Source organism: Onychostoma macrolepis, chromosome 09 (assembly GCF_012432095.1).
Source record: "Onychostoma macrolepis isolate SWU-2019 chromosome 09, ASM1243209v1, whole genome shotgun sequence".
NCBI classification, from domain to species: domain Eukaryota; kingdom Metazoa; phylum Chordata; class Actinopteri; order Cypriniformes; family Cyprinidae; genus Onychostoma; species Onychostoma macrolepis.
The window spans coordinates 33,621,485-33,638,231 of record NC_081163.1 but is presented as its reverse complement, the minus strand read 5'-3'; the positions used below and the strand labels follow the sequence as shown (position 1 = coordinate 33,638,231).

The following is a 16,747-nucleotide window of genomic DNA, read 5'->3' as shown; positions in this document are numbered from 1 at the left end:
CCGCAAACATTTAATCGTCAGCCACTGATAATGTTGACAGTGACGAGAAGGTATTTCAGGCCCCGTGCCAGCTCCTGTGGGAATTCATACACATTCTTCAGAAATTACAGAAAGTAGGACGATATTTTTCCGCATTGCATCTACTTGCTCAGAAATGTACGCACTCATTCAAAAGTTTGGGGTTAGTAAGACTTTTTAAATGTTTTTGAAAGCAGCAAGTCTCTAATGTTCAGCAGAGCTGCATTTATTTGATCAAAAACACAGTAAAAACAGTGGTATTTGGAAATATTCTTACAATTTTAAAATATTTTAATCCTTTTTAAAATGTATATCCTTCAGAAATCATTCTAATATGCCAATTTGGTGCTCAAGAAAAATGTATCATCAAAAATGTATTATTTATTTTTATGGAAACCGTGATGCATTTGTTTCAGGATTTGTTTAATAGAAAGTAGAGCATTTAACAAAAAAGGACAGCATTTATTTGAAACATGATAAACATCTTTGATCAATTTAATGTGTCCTTGCTAAATAAAAGTATTATAAAAACCTGCTGACCCCAAACTTTTAAACATTCACATGGACTCCCGTTTGTTCATACTTTTCTCATAGTATTGATGTGAGTGGTCCAAAGCCCCATCAAACCTCAGTGCATTGTAGCCAATCCTTAACTCTAAGCCTAAATCATTAAAGAGAAATATCCGTTTTTGAAATGCGTTATTCTGTAAATATTTCTGTCATGTTCTACTTAATGGATTTTAATGTTAATTGTCTTAAAGGATTATACATGTCATTGTTTGTGTTAAACCATAGCTGGAGTGAAAAGATGTAAATACTCTAAATAAATTAACTTTTGTACATAGTCAGGGTTGTATTTATTTACAGACTTTATTTTTTTTAAATTAAGTACTTGACCAACTTGTGCACATTTCACAAAAAAGGTACAAAACACCTAGCTAATGTTTCCGTGAAAGGCAGTATTCAAAGGCTACAGATGTTTTATTTTATCATCCAATATTCTTGAATGTTTCTGTGGTTCATATAAGTCCCTTTAATATCCATCAGTTTATCTTTTAAAATGAATTCAATTCCTTGTTCAATTCAGTACATTCATAAATACAAATTGTTCCAATTCAAACTTGAAATCAATAAAGACCTACTTAAAAAAAATGAAAAAAAGAGAATATATATATCAAACACCTCTCATGCATGTCATTAATATTAAAATATTGGTTTAAATGTACATGATGAGTATTTTCCATGTTTGGTTTTTGAATCTCAAATTATAAATGTGGATGTGAACAAAATAGATATGATAGATATGATATGGGGGTAATAGTTAATGTGGTTTGGTAAAGCATCCAGACTTTTGTGAAAATATTTGGCTCAGCCTAAAGAGGTCTGGTGGTTTTTTGAAATTATGTTTTTGGAGGAAGAAATTGGGAACACTAAATTTTACATGGTACATGTTACACATACTTGAATTTAAAAACTATAATTCATGCTTTACAAATTCAAGTTACTGAATTTAAATACTACACATAACATCAAAGAAAACCTAATGCACAAGGAAAGTACATGTAGTTCAATACATTTACTATGAGTAACAACGCAATATATAATGTGACTAAAAATGTTTGTACTGGCATTATAATGAAAAAAACATGACCCTGAGCAAGTGAGCGTGTTACCTACAATTCCCATCTGTAGACCATAGAGGTACCTCCACATCTCCTCAGTTTACAGTGATGGATAGAAGTGTAAACAAAAGAAGATGTTACATGTAATATAAAGAAATAACAATGTAACAGAAATGACTGAATATAGTCATCACATGACAGTATTTTTATACTAATGCCGTTTCCTAAGCATTACAGGGAAAATTCACCAAAAAATGAAAATGCTGTCATTATTTACCCTGTATGACTTTCTTTGTGGGACATAAAAGAAGATACTTTGAGAAATGTCTAAGTGTTTTTGTGCATACAACTGGTTGCCAACAACTCAATCAAAACAGTATCTACTTTTATTTTGCACAGAAGTTTAGAACAACATGAGGGTAATGAGTAAATAAGGACAATTTTCATTTTAGGGTGAACTAACCCTTTAGCATATTTAGAGGTACTCAATGATTGATTGGTAGATTTTTAATGACACCTTTCCCTGAGAAACACTCTTCGTAGTTTATGACTGTTGTGCAGTCTGGTGCCCCTGTGTCTGAGCTGAACTCTGCAGCTCAGTGGGCTCTTTTACCATTTTCCTGATTGATTTCACCCATCGCCATTCATCATCGTTGCTCCATCAGCTTCAGTCACTCTGCTGTGGCTCCTGTGGTTGTTCATTTGTAGAGACCTCTGACTCTGGGGTTTGCTGCTGTTTTAACCACATGGCTGCGTACAGTCCTCCCATGGCCAGCAGCTCCTCGTGCCTACAGACAGAGAGCAGTCAGACACAGCATACTGTAAGCAGACAGACCACTTGTAGAAAAGCGTACAAGAGAAATTGCACCCCAAGAAAGTCTCATCTTTCTCTTTTTCTTTGAAAACTGAGAGTTAATCTTAAGCACCGTCAGCGGTTTTTGAGATCTTTGACATGTACCTTTAAAACAGGAGATTTGCTTGACTATAACCTAGACTGAAAACAGCTGCCCAGGGCACTGCCAAGATAGCTGCCAAAGTGGACTTCAGAGCATTTCAGCTTCACAGGGGGTCGGAGAAGCCAAATGAAAGCTTCCCTCTGGCTCCAGAAATCACTTAAGGGTGAGGAAACACTCAGGACCATCTCTATTCCTTTTCTTTCCTTTTCTCAGATTGCTAAAACAGAGTTAGGAGGGTCGGTCTAGGGTCAAGTTTGTCGAAGCATCAATTACTTGGAAGTATGAGATCAAAAGTGAAGCAGACGCAGTATGGGGCATTGGGCTGTGGGAACGAGAGTGTGGAAAATGTTCTCATTGTAATGGAAGATCACACCAGAAGTTTCAAACGGACCTGAGGAAGCATTCTGTAGCAGCTGCAAAAGTGGATTATTACCTGTATAAATTAATAACGGCCAGTGTTTATACTCCCGTATGAGTTTTCCAGTTGTTCGTCCTTACTGGACAATATTTACAATATATTTCACTTAAAAATATTATATTATATTATCTGAAGTCTTAATATTTTGAGCACAACTAGGCCGACAAGAAATTACAGTCAATAAGAAATTTCCAGATTACCAGTTGTTTGTCCTTACTGGATTAAATTATTTTTTTTAAATATTGCACTTAAAAACAGATTATATTATGTCTGAATATATTTAGCTGTGCGTAAGAAGAAAATTAATAGTCACTAAGAAATTTACATGAGTTTTTTTTTTTTGTTCTTACTGGATATGGACTCTTAAAATATTTTCAATGTATTGCACTTAAAAAAGTGTACTTAAAAATAATACTTTTTAGCTGATAATAATTAAAATGATTAATAGTCACAAAACAATTCCATTATTTCTCAAGATTTTTTGCTTAATGGATATGGATTTTAAAAATGTAATTTTATTTATGTATGTATGTATGTATGTATGTATGTATGTATGTATGTATATATATATATATTATTATATAAAAACTTTTCATATATGATATTATATTCTGTTATACCAGAATGATTTATAGTCACTAATAATTTACATGACTTTTCCAGGCCTGAAAAAAAAAAATTGCTATTTTAAAATTCCCTGATATACTTCCAGGTTTCCCATGACCATGTGAACCTCACATCCTCCCTCCTTGTCAAATCTTTTCCCAGAGATTTCCCAGACCACAGACGTCTCTTTTCAGGAAGTAGCCTGTTAAGGGGCAGCACAAGGTGTATCTATTAATTCCTCTATTCTGAAAGCATTAACCCTTCACCTCCCCGAATGGACGTTCCCACCTCGCTCTTTTCCTGAGAACATGTGTATTCCGATACGCTGTTCCTGTGGGTTAAAAGCCTGTGTGGCTCGTGTTTACATCGCAGTGTCAGTCAGGGCTGAATCTGCGAGGTGTGGAGTTACATCCCTTACGGCTGTGTGTATGTGTGTGTCTTGCTGACGGTCTGTTGGCTGTAGCTCATATATCAAAGGGCCGAAGTGCAGGACAGTGAGCACAGGGTTAAAACCGGGGCTGAACTGCCAGGATGAATGGAAAAGTCCATTAGCAGGACGCTCTGTGTGTGTGTCCGTCAGGTTTAAGGGAGGAACTCTGGGTGTGTGTGTGTGTACCACCTGAGGGCCTGCAGCGAGACAGGACACACTGATCAGGCAGGGTGTGGACCGCTCGGACACTGAGAGACTATATCCTGTCTCTGGGAAGATGAGGACGCACTCAGACGGCCCTCAGGTTAAGACTACAGATCAACTGATAACAAGAACACCGCCTCTGGGACGCACACTAACACACAGATCTTAAGTTTCCTAAGGATGATGAAGACCCTGTCTGTCCCAACATGTCTTCTATGGTTCACTCTCCACCGAACCAAAGGAATTTCACTCAATCAGGACAGAGAGAGGGTGTCACATTTCCTCTTTCATACCGCCTGCGTTCTGGCCATTCTGAGGGGGAAAAGGCCACGCAGAGTGTGTTGTTTGAATCTTTACAGTAGGTTTTTCCTCTCAGAGTAACAGAAGCTCAAGGACAAACGCGCGCACACACACACACACACACACACACACACTACTGACCTTCCTTGTTCTGCAATCTGCCCATCATGAAGAACCAGGATCTGATCGGCATTGATGATGGTGGACAACCTGAAAATACAAATGAACGTTATTGCATTATATAGAAATGATCTAACACTCACTAAAAGTTGACCTCTATCAAACAAATAATTAAATAACAACATTAAATGTAATCTTCAGCACCTCACAATCATTTATCATATTGTACATTATAATGTTGTGACACCCAAATTCACTTGTAGCTATTTATAAAAAAAAATTTTTTTATTTAATATTGGTAATCAGCATTTATATAAAGATATTGAGCAACAAAAGATATTGAGCTAATACTGTAGCTGATAATGCACCTCAGAGTGAACAGAAATGTCATTACCACCATAAGGAATAACAAAAATTGTCTATTCTCATCAAGGTTTCCTGAAAACCATCTTCAGGCCATGACAAACCCAGCCGAGGCTTGGCCGTCGGCCAATGACAGGCATTTTTTGTGGTTTGTTTCACACTGTTGTAATAATCGAACTGCCCTGTTTGTTTGTTTTTCAGCCGATTGAGCATGTTGATTTGGTGGCAAAATGAACAAGCACAAGAAGAAAAAGGAAGTGATGAAAGCAAGTGGTGAGCAAGATTGTTGTGAAAATGGGTCTATCCCAATACTCACATTTCCAATCTTTGCTTTTGTCCATTTTTCTACTTCCATGATAGATTTCTGCAAGTGTGTGTAAAACTTTTGATTACCCAATGGGACATACTTCTAGTATTTTAAGGATGCAAGTGAAGTTTATACAAAGTTTTTTAATTTACACATTTTGATTTTCAATAATTTGCACTTTAAAACAAACTTCTGTGTGTTTAGTAGTCTCTATGTAACAGACAAAATTGAATTGTGGTGCTTCTAATGAAGTGATAAAAAGCAGGTGCAAACATTTTACAAAATACTTTGCACATACTCATCTCAGCGCCAATAAAGTGATCAACACTTTATGTGTTACTACCAAATTACATGCGATATTTAGAAAGTTTTCATCTGTATCTCGCAATTTCAGGGCACATGAGTTGATGGGATCCTCAAATACCACTGGGAAGCGTGAATGAAGTCCAGCATTTATCAGACCTGGGACAATCTTGTGCACTCACTTTCTGTCACATACATGTGCTCTCGAGTGGCCAAGACCACAAGTGTGGACACTGGAGAACAACCACTGCTTTATTGATGGTTTGCATATCTACTTCAAATCATTTTATTGGTATTTTGTGTGACAATACAGATTGAAATAATTATAACAAGGTGAACAGTAGGATATCGTTGGTTTGTACAGTGGGAAAACTTTTTGTACGTTTGTACGTTTGCCGACCGACAAAGAAATGATCTGTCTATAATTTTAATGGTAGGTTTATTTGAACTGTGAGAGACAGAACAACAACAACAAAGTCCAGAAAAATGCATTTCAAAAAAAGTTATAAATTGATTTGCATTTTAATGAGTGAAATAAGTATTTGACCCTTAGTACTTGGTGGCAAAACCCTTGTTGGCAATCACAGAGGTCAGACGTTTCTGTCAGTTGGCCACCAGGTTTACACACATCTCAGGAGGGATTTTGTCCCACTCCTCTTTGCAGATCCTCTCCAAGTCATTAAGGTTTCGAGGCTGACATTTGGCAACTCAAACCTTCAGCTCCCTCCACAGATTTTCTATGGGATTAAGGTCTGGAGACTGGCTCGGCCACTCCAGGACCTTAATGTGCTTCTTCTTGAGCTACTCCTTTGTTGCCTTGGCCGTGTGGTTTTGGGTCATTGTCATGCTGGAATACCCATCCATGACCCATTTTCAAAGCCCTGGCCCTGACGGTACATGGCCCCGTCCATCGTCCCTTTGATGTGGTGCAGTTGTCCTGTCCCCTTAGCAGAAAAACACCCCCGAAGCATAATGTTTCCACCTCCGTTTGACAGTAGGGATGGTGTTCTTGGGGTCACAGGCAGCATTCCTCCTCCTCCAAACACGGTGAGTTGAGTTGATGCCAAAGAGCTGGATTTTGGTCTCATCTAACCACAACACTTTCACCCAGTTCTCTGAATCATTGGCAAACTTCAGACGGCCTGTACATGTGCTTTCTTGAGCAGGGGGACCTTGCGGGCGCTGCAGGATTTCAGTCCTTCACGGCGTAGTGTGTTACCAATTGTTTTCTTGGTGACTATGGTCCCAGCTGCCTTGAGATCATGGACAAGATCCTCCCGCGTAGTTCTGGGCTGATTCCTCACGGTTCTCATGATCATTGAAACTCCACGAAGTGAGATCTTGCATGGAGCCCCAGTCCGAGGGAGATTGACAATTATTTTGTGTTTCTTCCATTTGCGAATAATAGCACTGACTGTTGTCACCTTCTCACCAAGCTGCTTGGCGATGGTCTTGTAGCCCATTCCAGCCTTGTGTAGGTCTACAATCTTGTCCCTGACATCCTTGGACAGCTCTTTGGTCTTGGCCATGATGGAGAGTTTGGAATTTGATTAATTGCTTTTGTGGACAGGTGTCTTATATACAGGTAACAAACTGAGATTAGGAGCACTCCCTTTAAGAGAGTACTCCTAATCTCAGCTCCTTACCTGTATAAAAGACACCTGGGAGCCAGAAATCTTGCTGATTGATAGGGGATCAAATACTTATTTCACTCATTAAAATGCAAATCAATTTATAACTTTTTTTGAAATGCGTTTTTCTGTATTTTTGTTGTTGTTGTTGTTATTCTGTCTCTCACTGTTCAAATAAACCTACCATTAAACGTATAGACTGATCAGTTCTTTGTCAGTGAGCAAACGTACAAAATCAGCAGGGGATCAAATAATTCCCCCCCCCACTGTATATCTGCACTCCAAGCTCTTTGACTTGGAGTCCTGTTGAATGATAAATACAGACAACTGCCACCTGCTGGTATGGAGAGTTATTTCTTCTCATTCAGACGCAGAATGTGCGTCTTCAAGTGCAACTTTTCGGTTGCCTAGAGCTTTGCTGTTGACTTGGTGTTTCTGTGCCTTTCCACTTATTGGAAATATAAAGGATAGTCCTGCCTCAAACTCACATTGTTGTGTTGGGCTGGTCAGGATGCTCAAAGAATACATGGGCAATGCTTTGATGGCTCCATTAAGCCACAATATTTACAACCTACAAACATCTTACTTGTCTGCATAATAATTTAGGTAGAAGAAAATATTTGCAGTATTAAAAACCAGACTTCACATTTAAAGGGCACAGACAGGAAACAGGTCACTTACTCTGCCCCTAAAGCCTGTTTTTATTCCTGTATCACATCAAAAAAAACGTAATCCTTGTTTGCATCCTGTTCACAAAGCAGAACGATGCAGCTGCCGATGTACTGTAAACGCATTCCCTAATTTAAAGCAGCAGCAGAGTCTTTAAGCACTAGATCCCTCTTAATCTAATCCACACACACTACTTCTTTAATTCACACCCAAAACCCTTCTGCAGGTCATCCTCTCAGCTGCCCTTCATCTTCAAACAAAGGAGCGGAGACTTCTTTATTGATCGCTAACCCCAGAACCACCACCCCAAAACAGATCAAAGTGACACCACTGTCTCAGAGGCTGGACAGGATCAAAGCTCGCAGACTCTGATCCTGATGTGTTTACAATTTTCTAAAGAGGAGAGCAATGAGAGACAGAGGGAAGAACATTAGGGAGAAGCAAACAGAGACGCTGGACGGGCAGAGACGCTTTCCAAGAGCGACAGCAGGAGTACGAGAGTGGTGGAATGTGACACAGAAAGACGAGAAAAAAAGATGACCAGAGGAGAGGAAGTGAGCGTGGCGTTTGAATCAATGTCAAAAAGTGTTCGCTCTTCTCATAAAACACCAATACAAAATAATTCCACGCTAATAACTAGCAGGCGCACACGTGTTTTCTGTTGAGGACACAGCAGACCTTTATCTAACACTATCGTGTGGACTAGAGGTGAAACTTGGTGATTCTTGGACAAAAAATACTTTGATGAGTTTGAAAAATGAGTTTTTCATCTCATGACTAACAACACTTCTGAAAACAAACATATTAAAGAGGTCATATGATGTTGCTAAAAAGAACATTATTTTGTGTATTTGGTGTAATGCAATGCGTTTATGCGGTTTAAGGTTCAAAAAACACATTATTTTTCACATACTGTACGAGGCGTGCTCTGATTGGCCAGCTATCCAGTGCATTGTGATTGGCCGAATACCTCAAGCGTGAGATGGAAATGTTACGCATCTTACCGTACTGTGATGCCGTGTCCCAGCGCGATGAGACTAAAACAATAAAACCCACTATAAACGAGGCATTTGTTGTATCCAGTGAGGACATAATTACTGATTATAATGACTTATACGTCTTTTTACGCATCGCGTTGCCTAAACATTACCATGTCTGCATTTGTGATCGGAGAAACGACAAACAACAAGCACTACTCTACACTGCTCAAAACTCGCGTTTGAATAGTCAGTGGCAAATTCTTTAAATAAGAAAACATACTTACAGGCTGTGAGTCAGAAGCAAAGTAGGAATTGCACCACTTTATAGAAACAGCCTTTGAGCATAACTGGCAGCTACTCCCAGGTTCAGGAAATAATCCTCCGTAAAATGCGCTGCACACACTAATCTTTGGGTTGAACTGTTCTGGAACAGTGTCGTAAATACAACTTAACCACTGATTTCTAGCCATGTCCTCTTTTGGAAGCCCAAACAAAAGTTGTTTCGCTTTTACAACGAAACACACAGCATCTCCACAACATGGCGCTGGTGGCAGCAACAATACTACAGGCAGAATAATAGTTCCGCCTTCTTTCTTTGTGTATACATTTGGGCGGTGTTTTGCAAATCTTCACACACTGTGACGTAGACGTGGGGGCGTGTTTGAATGAGCTGTTTTAGGTGGGCGTTCGAGTCTTAACTTTTATAAAGAATATCTCTTTGGTTTTGAGACTTTAGTCTTTGCAACTTCAAGGATCTTATCTATGCACGAACAGCTTGTAACACTCCAAACAGAAGGGTCATATGATGAAATCGCATCATATGACCCCTTTAAATGTGGATAAATTGTAAGATGTCCATTTGTAGTTTGAGTAATTAGCACTGAATCAGTGTTTAATAAGAGAGGATTAAAGAAACTGTAAGACAGGTGGATGTACAATTGAACAAATTGACAAACAAAGAAGTAAAAACTAATGTGAGTATATGATAGCAGTCATACAGTGAAAGCATTTATAGAGGTTCGGAATACTCTTTTAATTTATATTAAATTAATAAACATGTATATTATAAGATTTGTTTTATGTTTTTGAAAGAAGTCTCTTATGCTCACAAAGGCTGCATTTATTTGATCAGAAATATTGTAAAACAGGAATATCGTGAGACATTTATACAATTTAAGTGTTTCCATTTTAATATATTTTAAAATCTAATTAATTCATGTGATGATAAAGGAGTCATTAATTCAGGCTTCAGTGTCACATAATCCTTCAGAAATCATTCTAATACATTGATGTGATGCTCAAGAAACATTTCTTATAAATATTGAAAACACTTGTGCAGCTTAATATTTTTGTGAAAACTCTTTTTTTCAGGATTCTTTGATTAACAAAGTTCAAAATAAAAGCATTATTATTATTATTATTATAAAAAGAAGGTCACTTTATTTTAAGATCCAATTCTCACTATTAATCAACTATTAACTACTACTTTTGCCTCAAACTCCTAAATCACTGCTTAGTAAGGTAGTAGTTAAGTTCAGGTATTGGGTAGGATTAGGGATGTAGAATATGGTCAAGCAGAATGTGTGCTTTATAAGTACTTCACATGTGCTAGTAATATGGATGCTAAAAAGCAACTACAGTATTTGAGAATAGTGAGAATTGGTCCCTAAACTAAAGTGTTACCAAAAAGCATCATTATAAATGTATTTAAATTAATTTGTAATCAATTTAATGCATCCTTGCTAAATAAAAAAAATAAAATACTGATCTCAAACTTTTCAACAGTAGTGTATTTGAAGAAGTATATTATGTCATCAAACCTTAAACTTTTCTAATATGCATGAATCAACACAAGTGTTGTCTGTGTTTGATGACGTTGCAGGGTGTTCCGAATGAACACATTTTTGTCAGATGAAGTGAACTTCAGCAGATATCCTGTGTTCAGGGAGTAGGGAGCAGTGAACCCTGCATAAGGAGCCTGTCAATTGGAATTCAGCTCCAGTCTATGCTGCAATGACGTCAATAAGATGTCTTCTTCCAAATTAATTATTAGTGATTGTTACTTAACTACTTGCCATTGTGTCATCAGTATCTATATATAAACTAGTGACATTCTTCTTCACCATATGGCTTAATGCTCGATAAGGACTGTAAAAGGGGCTTTTTGAAAAATAAATATTGACAATCAGATCAGCTGATCACGGTGTTAAAACAATGGTTAATAATAAAGGGTCTTTAATGAATTGGTGCACCCTTAATATTAAAACTGTGACAGACTGCTGAAATTTTATAAAAAAAAAAACGTTTTTCTTATTCGGTAACACCTGCTATGATAAGACCAATGTCTTGATAACCAACTTCACTCTCATTTAATCCCAAGTGAATAGTACTAAATACAGGAGTAGACAGGTTTTGTGGTCAGATCACTGTAACCACATCCTGAGGTGGTCAGACATCCATGTGATCACATCACATCTGCAGTGTAAGCACTAATCTATTAGTGTCCAGTAAAGGCCCACTCACCTGTCAATCATCCACTGCACGAAACAGATGTTTTAAATGTTGCCAGCTGACAAAAATTTGGATAGGCACATGCAATTGCATTGACAATACTCAACAGACATGCATTTACACGGATTGTTTATCCAATACAGGTAAACCATTACAATTATTTTGCCAAATCTGCAATTTAAAAATGCAGTTAATGTAAGCAAAAGGGCGATAACGACAAAAAAATTCGAACTGCTGTAGACTGTAATGTTAACTTTTTCATAAAATCCAGAAAAAAGCAAGACACTCTCTTTTATAAGTCTGAAGATTTAAAAAAAATGTTTAATGGAGTATGCCACAAACATTTAGGTGTGAACTTTGAGTTCAGCTGTCACATACAGCTTTATCTCATCGGTGAGACAACTGATTGCTATTGTTTGGATTATCCTTCCTACACCTTTCAATTCTTTGAACCAGGGCGTTATTCCGAAGACACAAATAGATTCATTTAATTAATGCTAGAGATGTCGCCCAGATGGCTCAACAAAAGCTTTTTATCAATACATGATGTTATCTGAGGGATAAAGCTTAGAACCCAGAGCAGTAGACAAAAGCACTGATGACACGTCTATATGTCAGGGCCTAGTCATAGTGGAGCATTAAACAGATATAAAGGTGCAGTCATTTTGTATGTGTGGGGAGTAACTAAGCAAGTTACTTAACCCTCCCAAGAAGAATGTACTGTAACACGTCCATGGAAGTTACACCAGTGGTTTTTTACATCATTTGTTTTTGTAAAACGATTATATAAATGTGACCCTGGACCACAAAACCAGTCATAATGGTCAATTTTTCAATTTATGTCATCTGAAAGCTGTATAAATAAGCTTTCCATTGATGTATGGTTTGTTAGGATCGGACAATATTTGGCCGAGATACGACTATTTGAAAATCTGGAATCCTAGGGTGCAAAAAAAAAAAAAAAATTTTAATATTGAGAAAATCGCCTTTAAAGTTGTCCAAATGAAGTTCTTAGCAATACATATAACTAATAAAAAATTACGTTTTGATATATTTACAGTAAGAAATTTACAAAATATCTTCATGGAACATGATCTTTACTTAATATCCTTATGATTTTTGGCATAAAAGAAAAATGGATCATTTTGACCCATACAATGTATTTTTGGCTATTGCTACAAATATACCCCAGCGACTTAAGACTGGTTTTGTCTTACCTGTGTGCCACGACCAGAGTAGTGTGGTTGGCACACACCTTAGCGAGAGAAGCCTGAATGTTTCGCTCCGTCTGACTGTCCAAAGCAGATGTAGCCTGAAAGCAGAATTTGAGAAACAGGATTGAGTACAAACCCGTATCATGAATTGTCAACCTTCAAGAGAGTCTTTACTCACTTCATCGAGCAAAATAATGCGAGGGGATTTTAGGATTGTGCGAGCGATGGCCACTCTCTGTTTCTCCCCTCCGCTCAACTTCAGACCCCTTTCACCCACCTCAGTATCATATCCTGTCATATTCAAAAAGGTATTGTTCAGTGAACATTCTGTAATCCTTTATACACACCTCATGTTATTACAATCCTATATCTGTTCTTTCAAAACTGTGATCAATACACACTGCGATATGACACTGGCTGCTTTGCCATTACAGGAATAAATTACATTTGAAAATATATTCAAATAATAATTAAAAAAAAAAAGTAATTTTTTAAATTGTACTAATATTTCAGTTTTTACTGTATTTTTCATCAAAAAAAAAAAGAAAAAAAAAGAAGCCTTGGTGAGCCTAAGAGACGCTAAATGGTAGTGGTGCATGTATTCCAAGAATGTGGAGATCATAAAGCTTGAGAAACGTAGCAGTCCTCTACCGTTTGGAAAGGTTAATATCTTATGGTGGATATCAGCAGCCACTGCAGCCTCTTCTACTTCTTGGTCACTTGCAGAGATGCGTCCATAGCGAATGTTTTCACGGATGTTATCATTGAAAAGAACAGTGTCCTGAGGAACTACACCAATGTAGGATCGGAGAGAGTTCTGTTTCACCTGTAAGACAAACAAAGAAAAGTCATTCAAACAAGTCAACTAGAAATTCTTATAGATGTTGCTGTTTGCGCAAATGATTGTTTTCTCTGCAACTTCACACAAAGACTATCTAGCTCTACACAACAGGTGAATCGCAGACAGGTGGGCCTCGAACTTTAAAGCATTTCACCACCTGAGGTTTTGGAGGTCTCCACTGCCTTTGAAAGCTAAGGAGCCAGGTGCTGATGGGCTATGAAGGGGTCCCAAGCTCTGAAGATCTGAAACCCCAATTATAAAGCAGGGTGACAATCTTCACATGCTGCCTGTTGTTGGGAGGGGTGCGGCGATAGACCCCTGCCGAGATCCAAAGCTTGGCAATCTCTGTGAGGCAGTGCCAGCTGACATCAAGGGTTTCGAACAGCATAAAGAGGAGCAGAGACAAGACAAAGTAGGTCTGGAATGGGCACAAATTTTAAGGAAGCGCTAAGCTGGCCCGCTTATAGCCACATATCAAGAGCCACGCTGCAGAGATGATCTACGCCCATACGCCATTTCCATCTGGAGCCATCTGAATGCCATTCTGGTATGCTTCTGCTTCAGTCTAAAATATATACTGTATATATATATATTAGGGTAAGTTACGTTTGTCCTGGTAGAGGCACAAAACAAGCCAATGTTTGACAGAATACAGCTGACATTTTATATTCTAACAAATTTACAACTATAATGTGCAACACTGGTGCTAAAATGATCAAAATCAGGAAATCAATATCAATAATGGATTGCTTATACAGCATTTTTGAGTCAAAAGCAGGCCACTCTTAAGCCAAGTGTCAACTTGCTTTGCAAATACACAGAATCATATTGTGACTAGTGCAGTGTAATCGTACCTATCCAGGTCCTAAATGCTGGTTATGTATTAGAGTATTAGTCATACAATATATAGTAATAAAAATGTATAAAGATCAGAAGTTAGAAACAAAACATGGAAGACTAAAAATACCAATATAAGCTAAACTAGTATTGTACATTTCCACAGTCGTCTCAGATACCCCAGTCTCAAAAGCACTAACACACAACATATACTACTATTCAAATGTTTGTAGTTTGTAATATTTTCTCTAAAGAAATCAATACTTTAATTGAACAAGGATGCCTTTATTTGATCAGAAGTGACATTAAAAGACATATTAGAATGACTATGGAAATGGAAAGATTTCCATTTCAAATAAAACTATTCCTTTGAACTTTCATCAAAGAATCCTGAAAATATGGCAGCCACAAAAATATTCACAACACCAGTCTTTAAGAAGACTGGAGCGATGGCTGCTAAAAATTCAGCTTTGTCATCACAGGAATAAATTACATTTTTAAAATATATTCAAAAGTTAATTAAAATTATGCCTGTTCTCCCAGTTTATAATTTAATGACGGAATTTGAAACTAAATTGCAAGATAAGTAAGTGGAAAGATGTGTAGAAATCATTAACAGATAACACAGGAAGAATGTAAGAACCAGAAAATGGGGCTTTAATGCCTTAACTATTAAATTTGGAATGTCGAGGCGTCTTATCTGTAGAATGATCACAAATGCAAACAGTCTCTACAAATCAATATTCAATTAAGGGAGATTATCCATACTGATTAGAGCTTGTGTCAATGAGGTCATAGCAGGTATTATCAGCTCAATGATTGGTAGTGAAGACAAAAACGTGTGATAACATCTAATATGCTCTCTGTGTCCTAATGTCCCACAAGAGTCTTGGCTGTTTTACTGCAGTTAACCAAAGCTACTGTCTGAACTTGGGTGCTTAAAAATAAACCACAGACGTTTCAATTGATTATAAAATCATTTTACAAATGTACTACGATTCAAAACATCACAACAGTGTGAATGCACTCAAGTGGAGGCTCTTTTAGACAACAAATTAAGTCTAAAAATGGGCATCCAATCCAACTTTAATGCTCTCTCTAAAATGGCTTATTTATAGCCTAGATTTCTGTCTCTGCATATTTTTGGATTGAAAAATTTTTTTTTTTTTTTTTTTTAAAGCTAAAATTTTTAGTGTCTCTGGAGCTAAGAGAAGCTAGTTCCCCCCCCCCCCCCCTTTTGCACTCAACTTTGGAAAACTGACCCAACAAACCTCAATGATGTACACACTAACAAATCTAACTGCTGTAAGAAAAACTGAGCGTAATCTTAGCCACAACAAGAGAAACTTGAAATTATTCTTGGATCACATTAAAGTAAAGCCCCCGTCTCGGAGCACTGATAATGACAGAGTGAGAGAGAGCAGAGCGAGTGGTGCTCTGGCTGTTCACTCGACCATTAATCCATGTGGCGAGTGGAACCAGCCTCAGTGTTTTCACTTCAAACGCCTGACGAATTAGATCCCCCTTTGAAGTTAGCTTTTTTGTTTTTTCTTTTGTTTATTTTTCGCCTGTTTTTTAGTGTGCTTAATTCGCCGTCTTTCCATTCTTTCTTCCCATTCATTTGGCTCTTAAAAAAAGTCAATGTCCTTAATTTATGAACTAATTAACATCAGACTGGGCCGGGTGAGAGAGGGCTTACTGCAGCCATGTGAAACACAAATGGCTTCCCAGGTCTTTATGGGAGTGTAGCATCTGTCCCTTCACAATACAACTTTTATCCTACGAGACAGCACTTTCGCTCTGGTTTCCGGTCCCATTTGCAACAGTATTCTCAATCATTTCGAGAACAAAGATTTTTTTGTATAAAAAAAAAAAAAGTAAAAGACTTTATAGCACATTTATGCCATTTAAGTTCAATAAAATAAATAAATAAATAAATAAAATAATACGAAGAAACAAATCGGACAAGACTGGCACAATTACATTATACATAGGAAAGATTGCACTTCTACCGTGACTGATAAGAAAAAACATGGATGTCCATTCTCTCCGATAATTCAGACATTTTTCATTATATATTTGGATATTGATTGTATTTTAGCATCTTTTCCTTCTTCCAATCATAAACACTACTATATAAGATGGATTGAGCAGCTTAAAATAAGTCTTCCCATCAGTAAGGAACACTGTATTCTCTCTATAGATTCATATACAGTAGTGTACAATAGTAGTGAACAGTCAAGTAGTTATACCACCAGGGGCGTTTCTCTGAAGGGCGGCAGTGCCTCCTCAAAATATTGGATGAAACAAATTAGTACAAAATTAAAAACCAATATTACAAAAGATAACATTAAAAAGTATATAAATCACTCGCAATAAAGGCCGCATCTCTCTCACCTCCCCTGAGACCATTGACT

The 16,747-nt window shown here is 37.4% G+C and overlaps 1 protein-coding gene across 1 annotated transcript in view; it reads right to left on the bottom strand.

Moving 5' to 3' along the window:
- Nucleotides 1-89: 89 nt before the first annotated feature.
- Nucleotides 90-16,747, bottom strand: part of abcb6b (ATP-binding cassette, sub-family B (MDR/TAP), member 6b) — a 37,074-nt gene continuing 20,416 nt past the window's right edge. Inside the window, 5 exon segments of the mRNA XM_058786278.1 lie at nucleotides 90-2,428; nucleotides 4,696-4,764; nucleotides 12,656-12,750; nucleotides 12,831-12,943; nucleotides 13,304-13,478. Coding sequence (XP_058642261.1) covers nucleotides 2,308-2,428; nucleotides 4,696-4,764; nucleotides 12,656-12,750; nucleotides 12,831-12,943; nucleotides 13,304-13,478 — 573 coding nt within the window. The 3' untranslated portion in view covers nucleotides 90-2,307.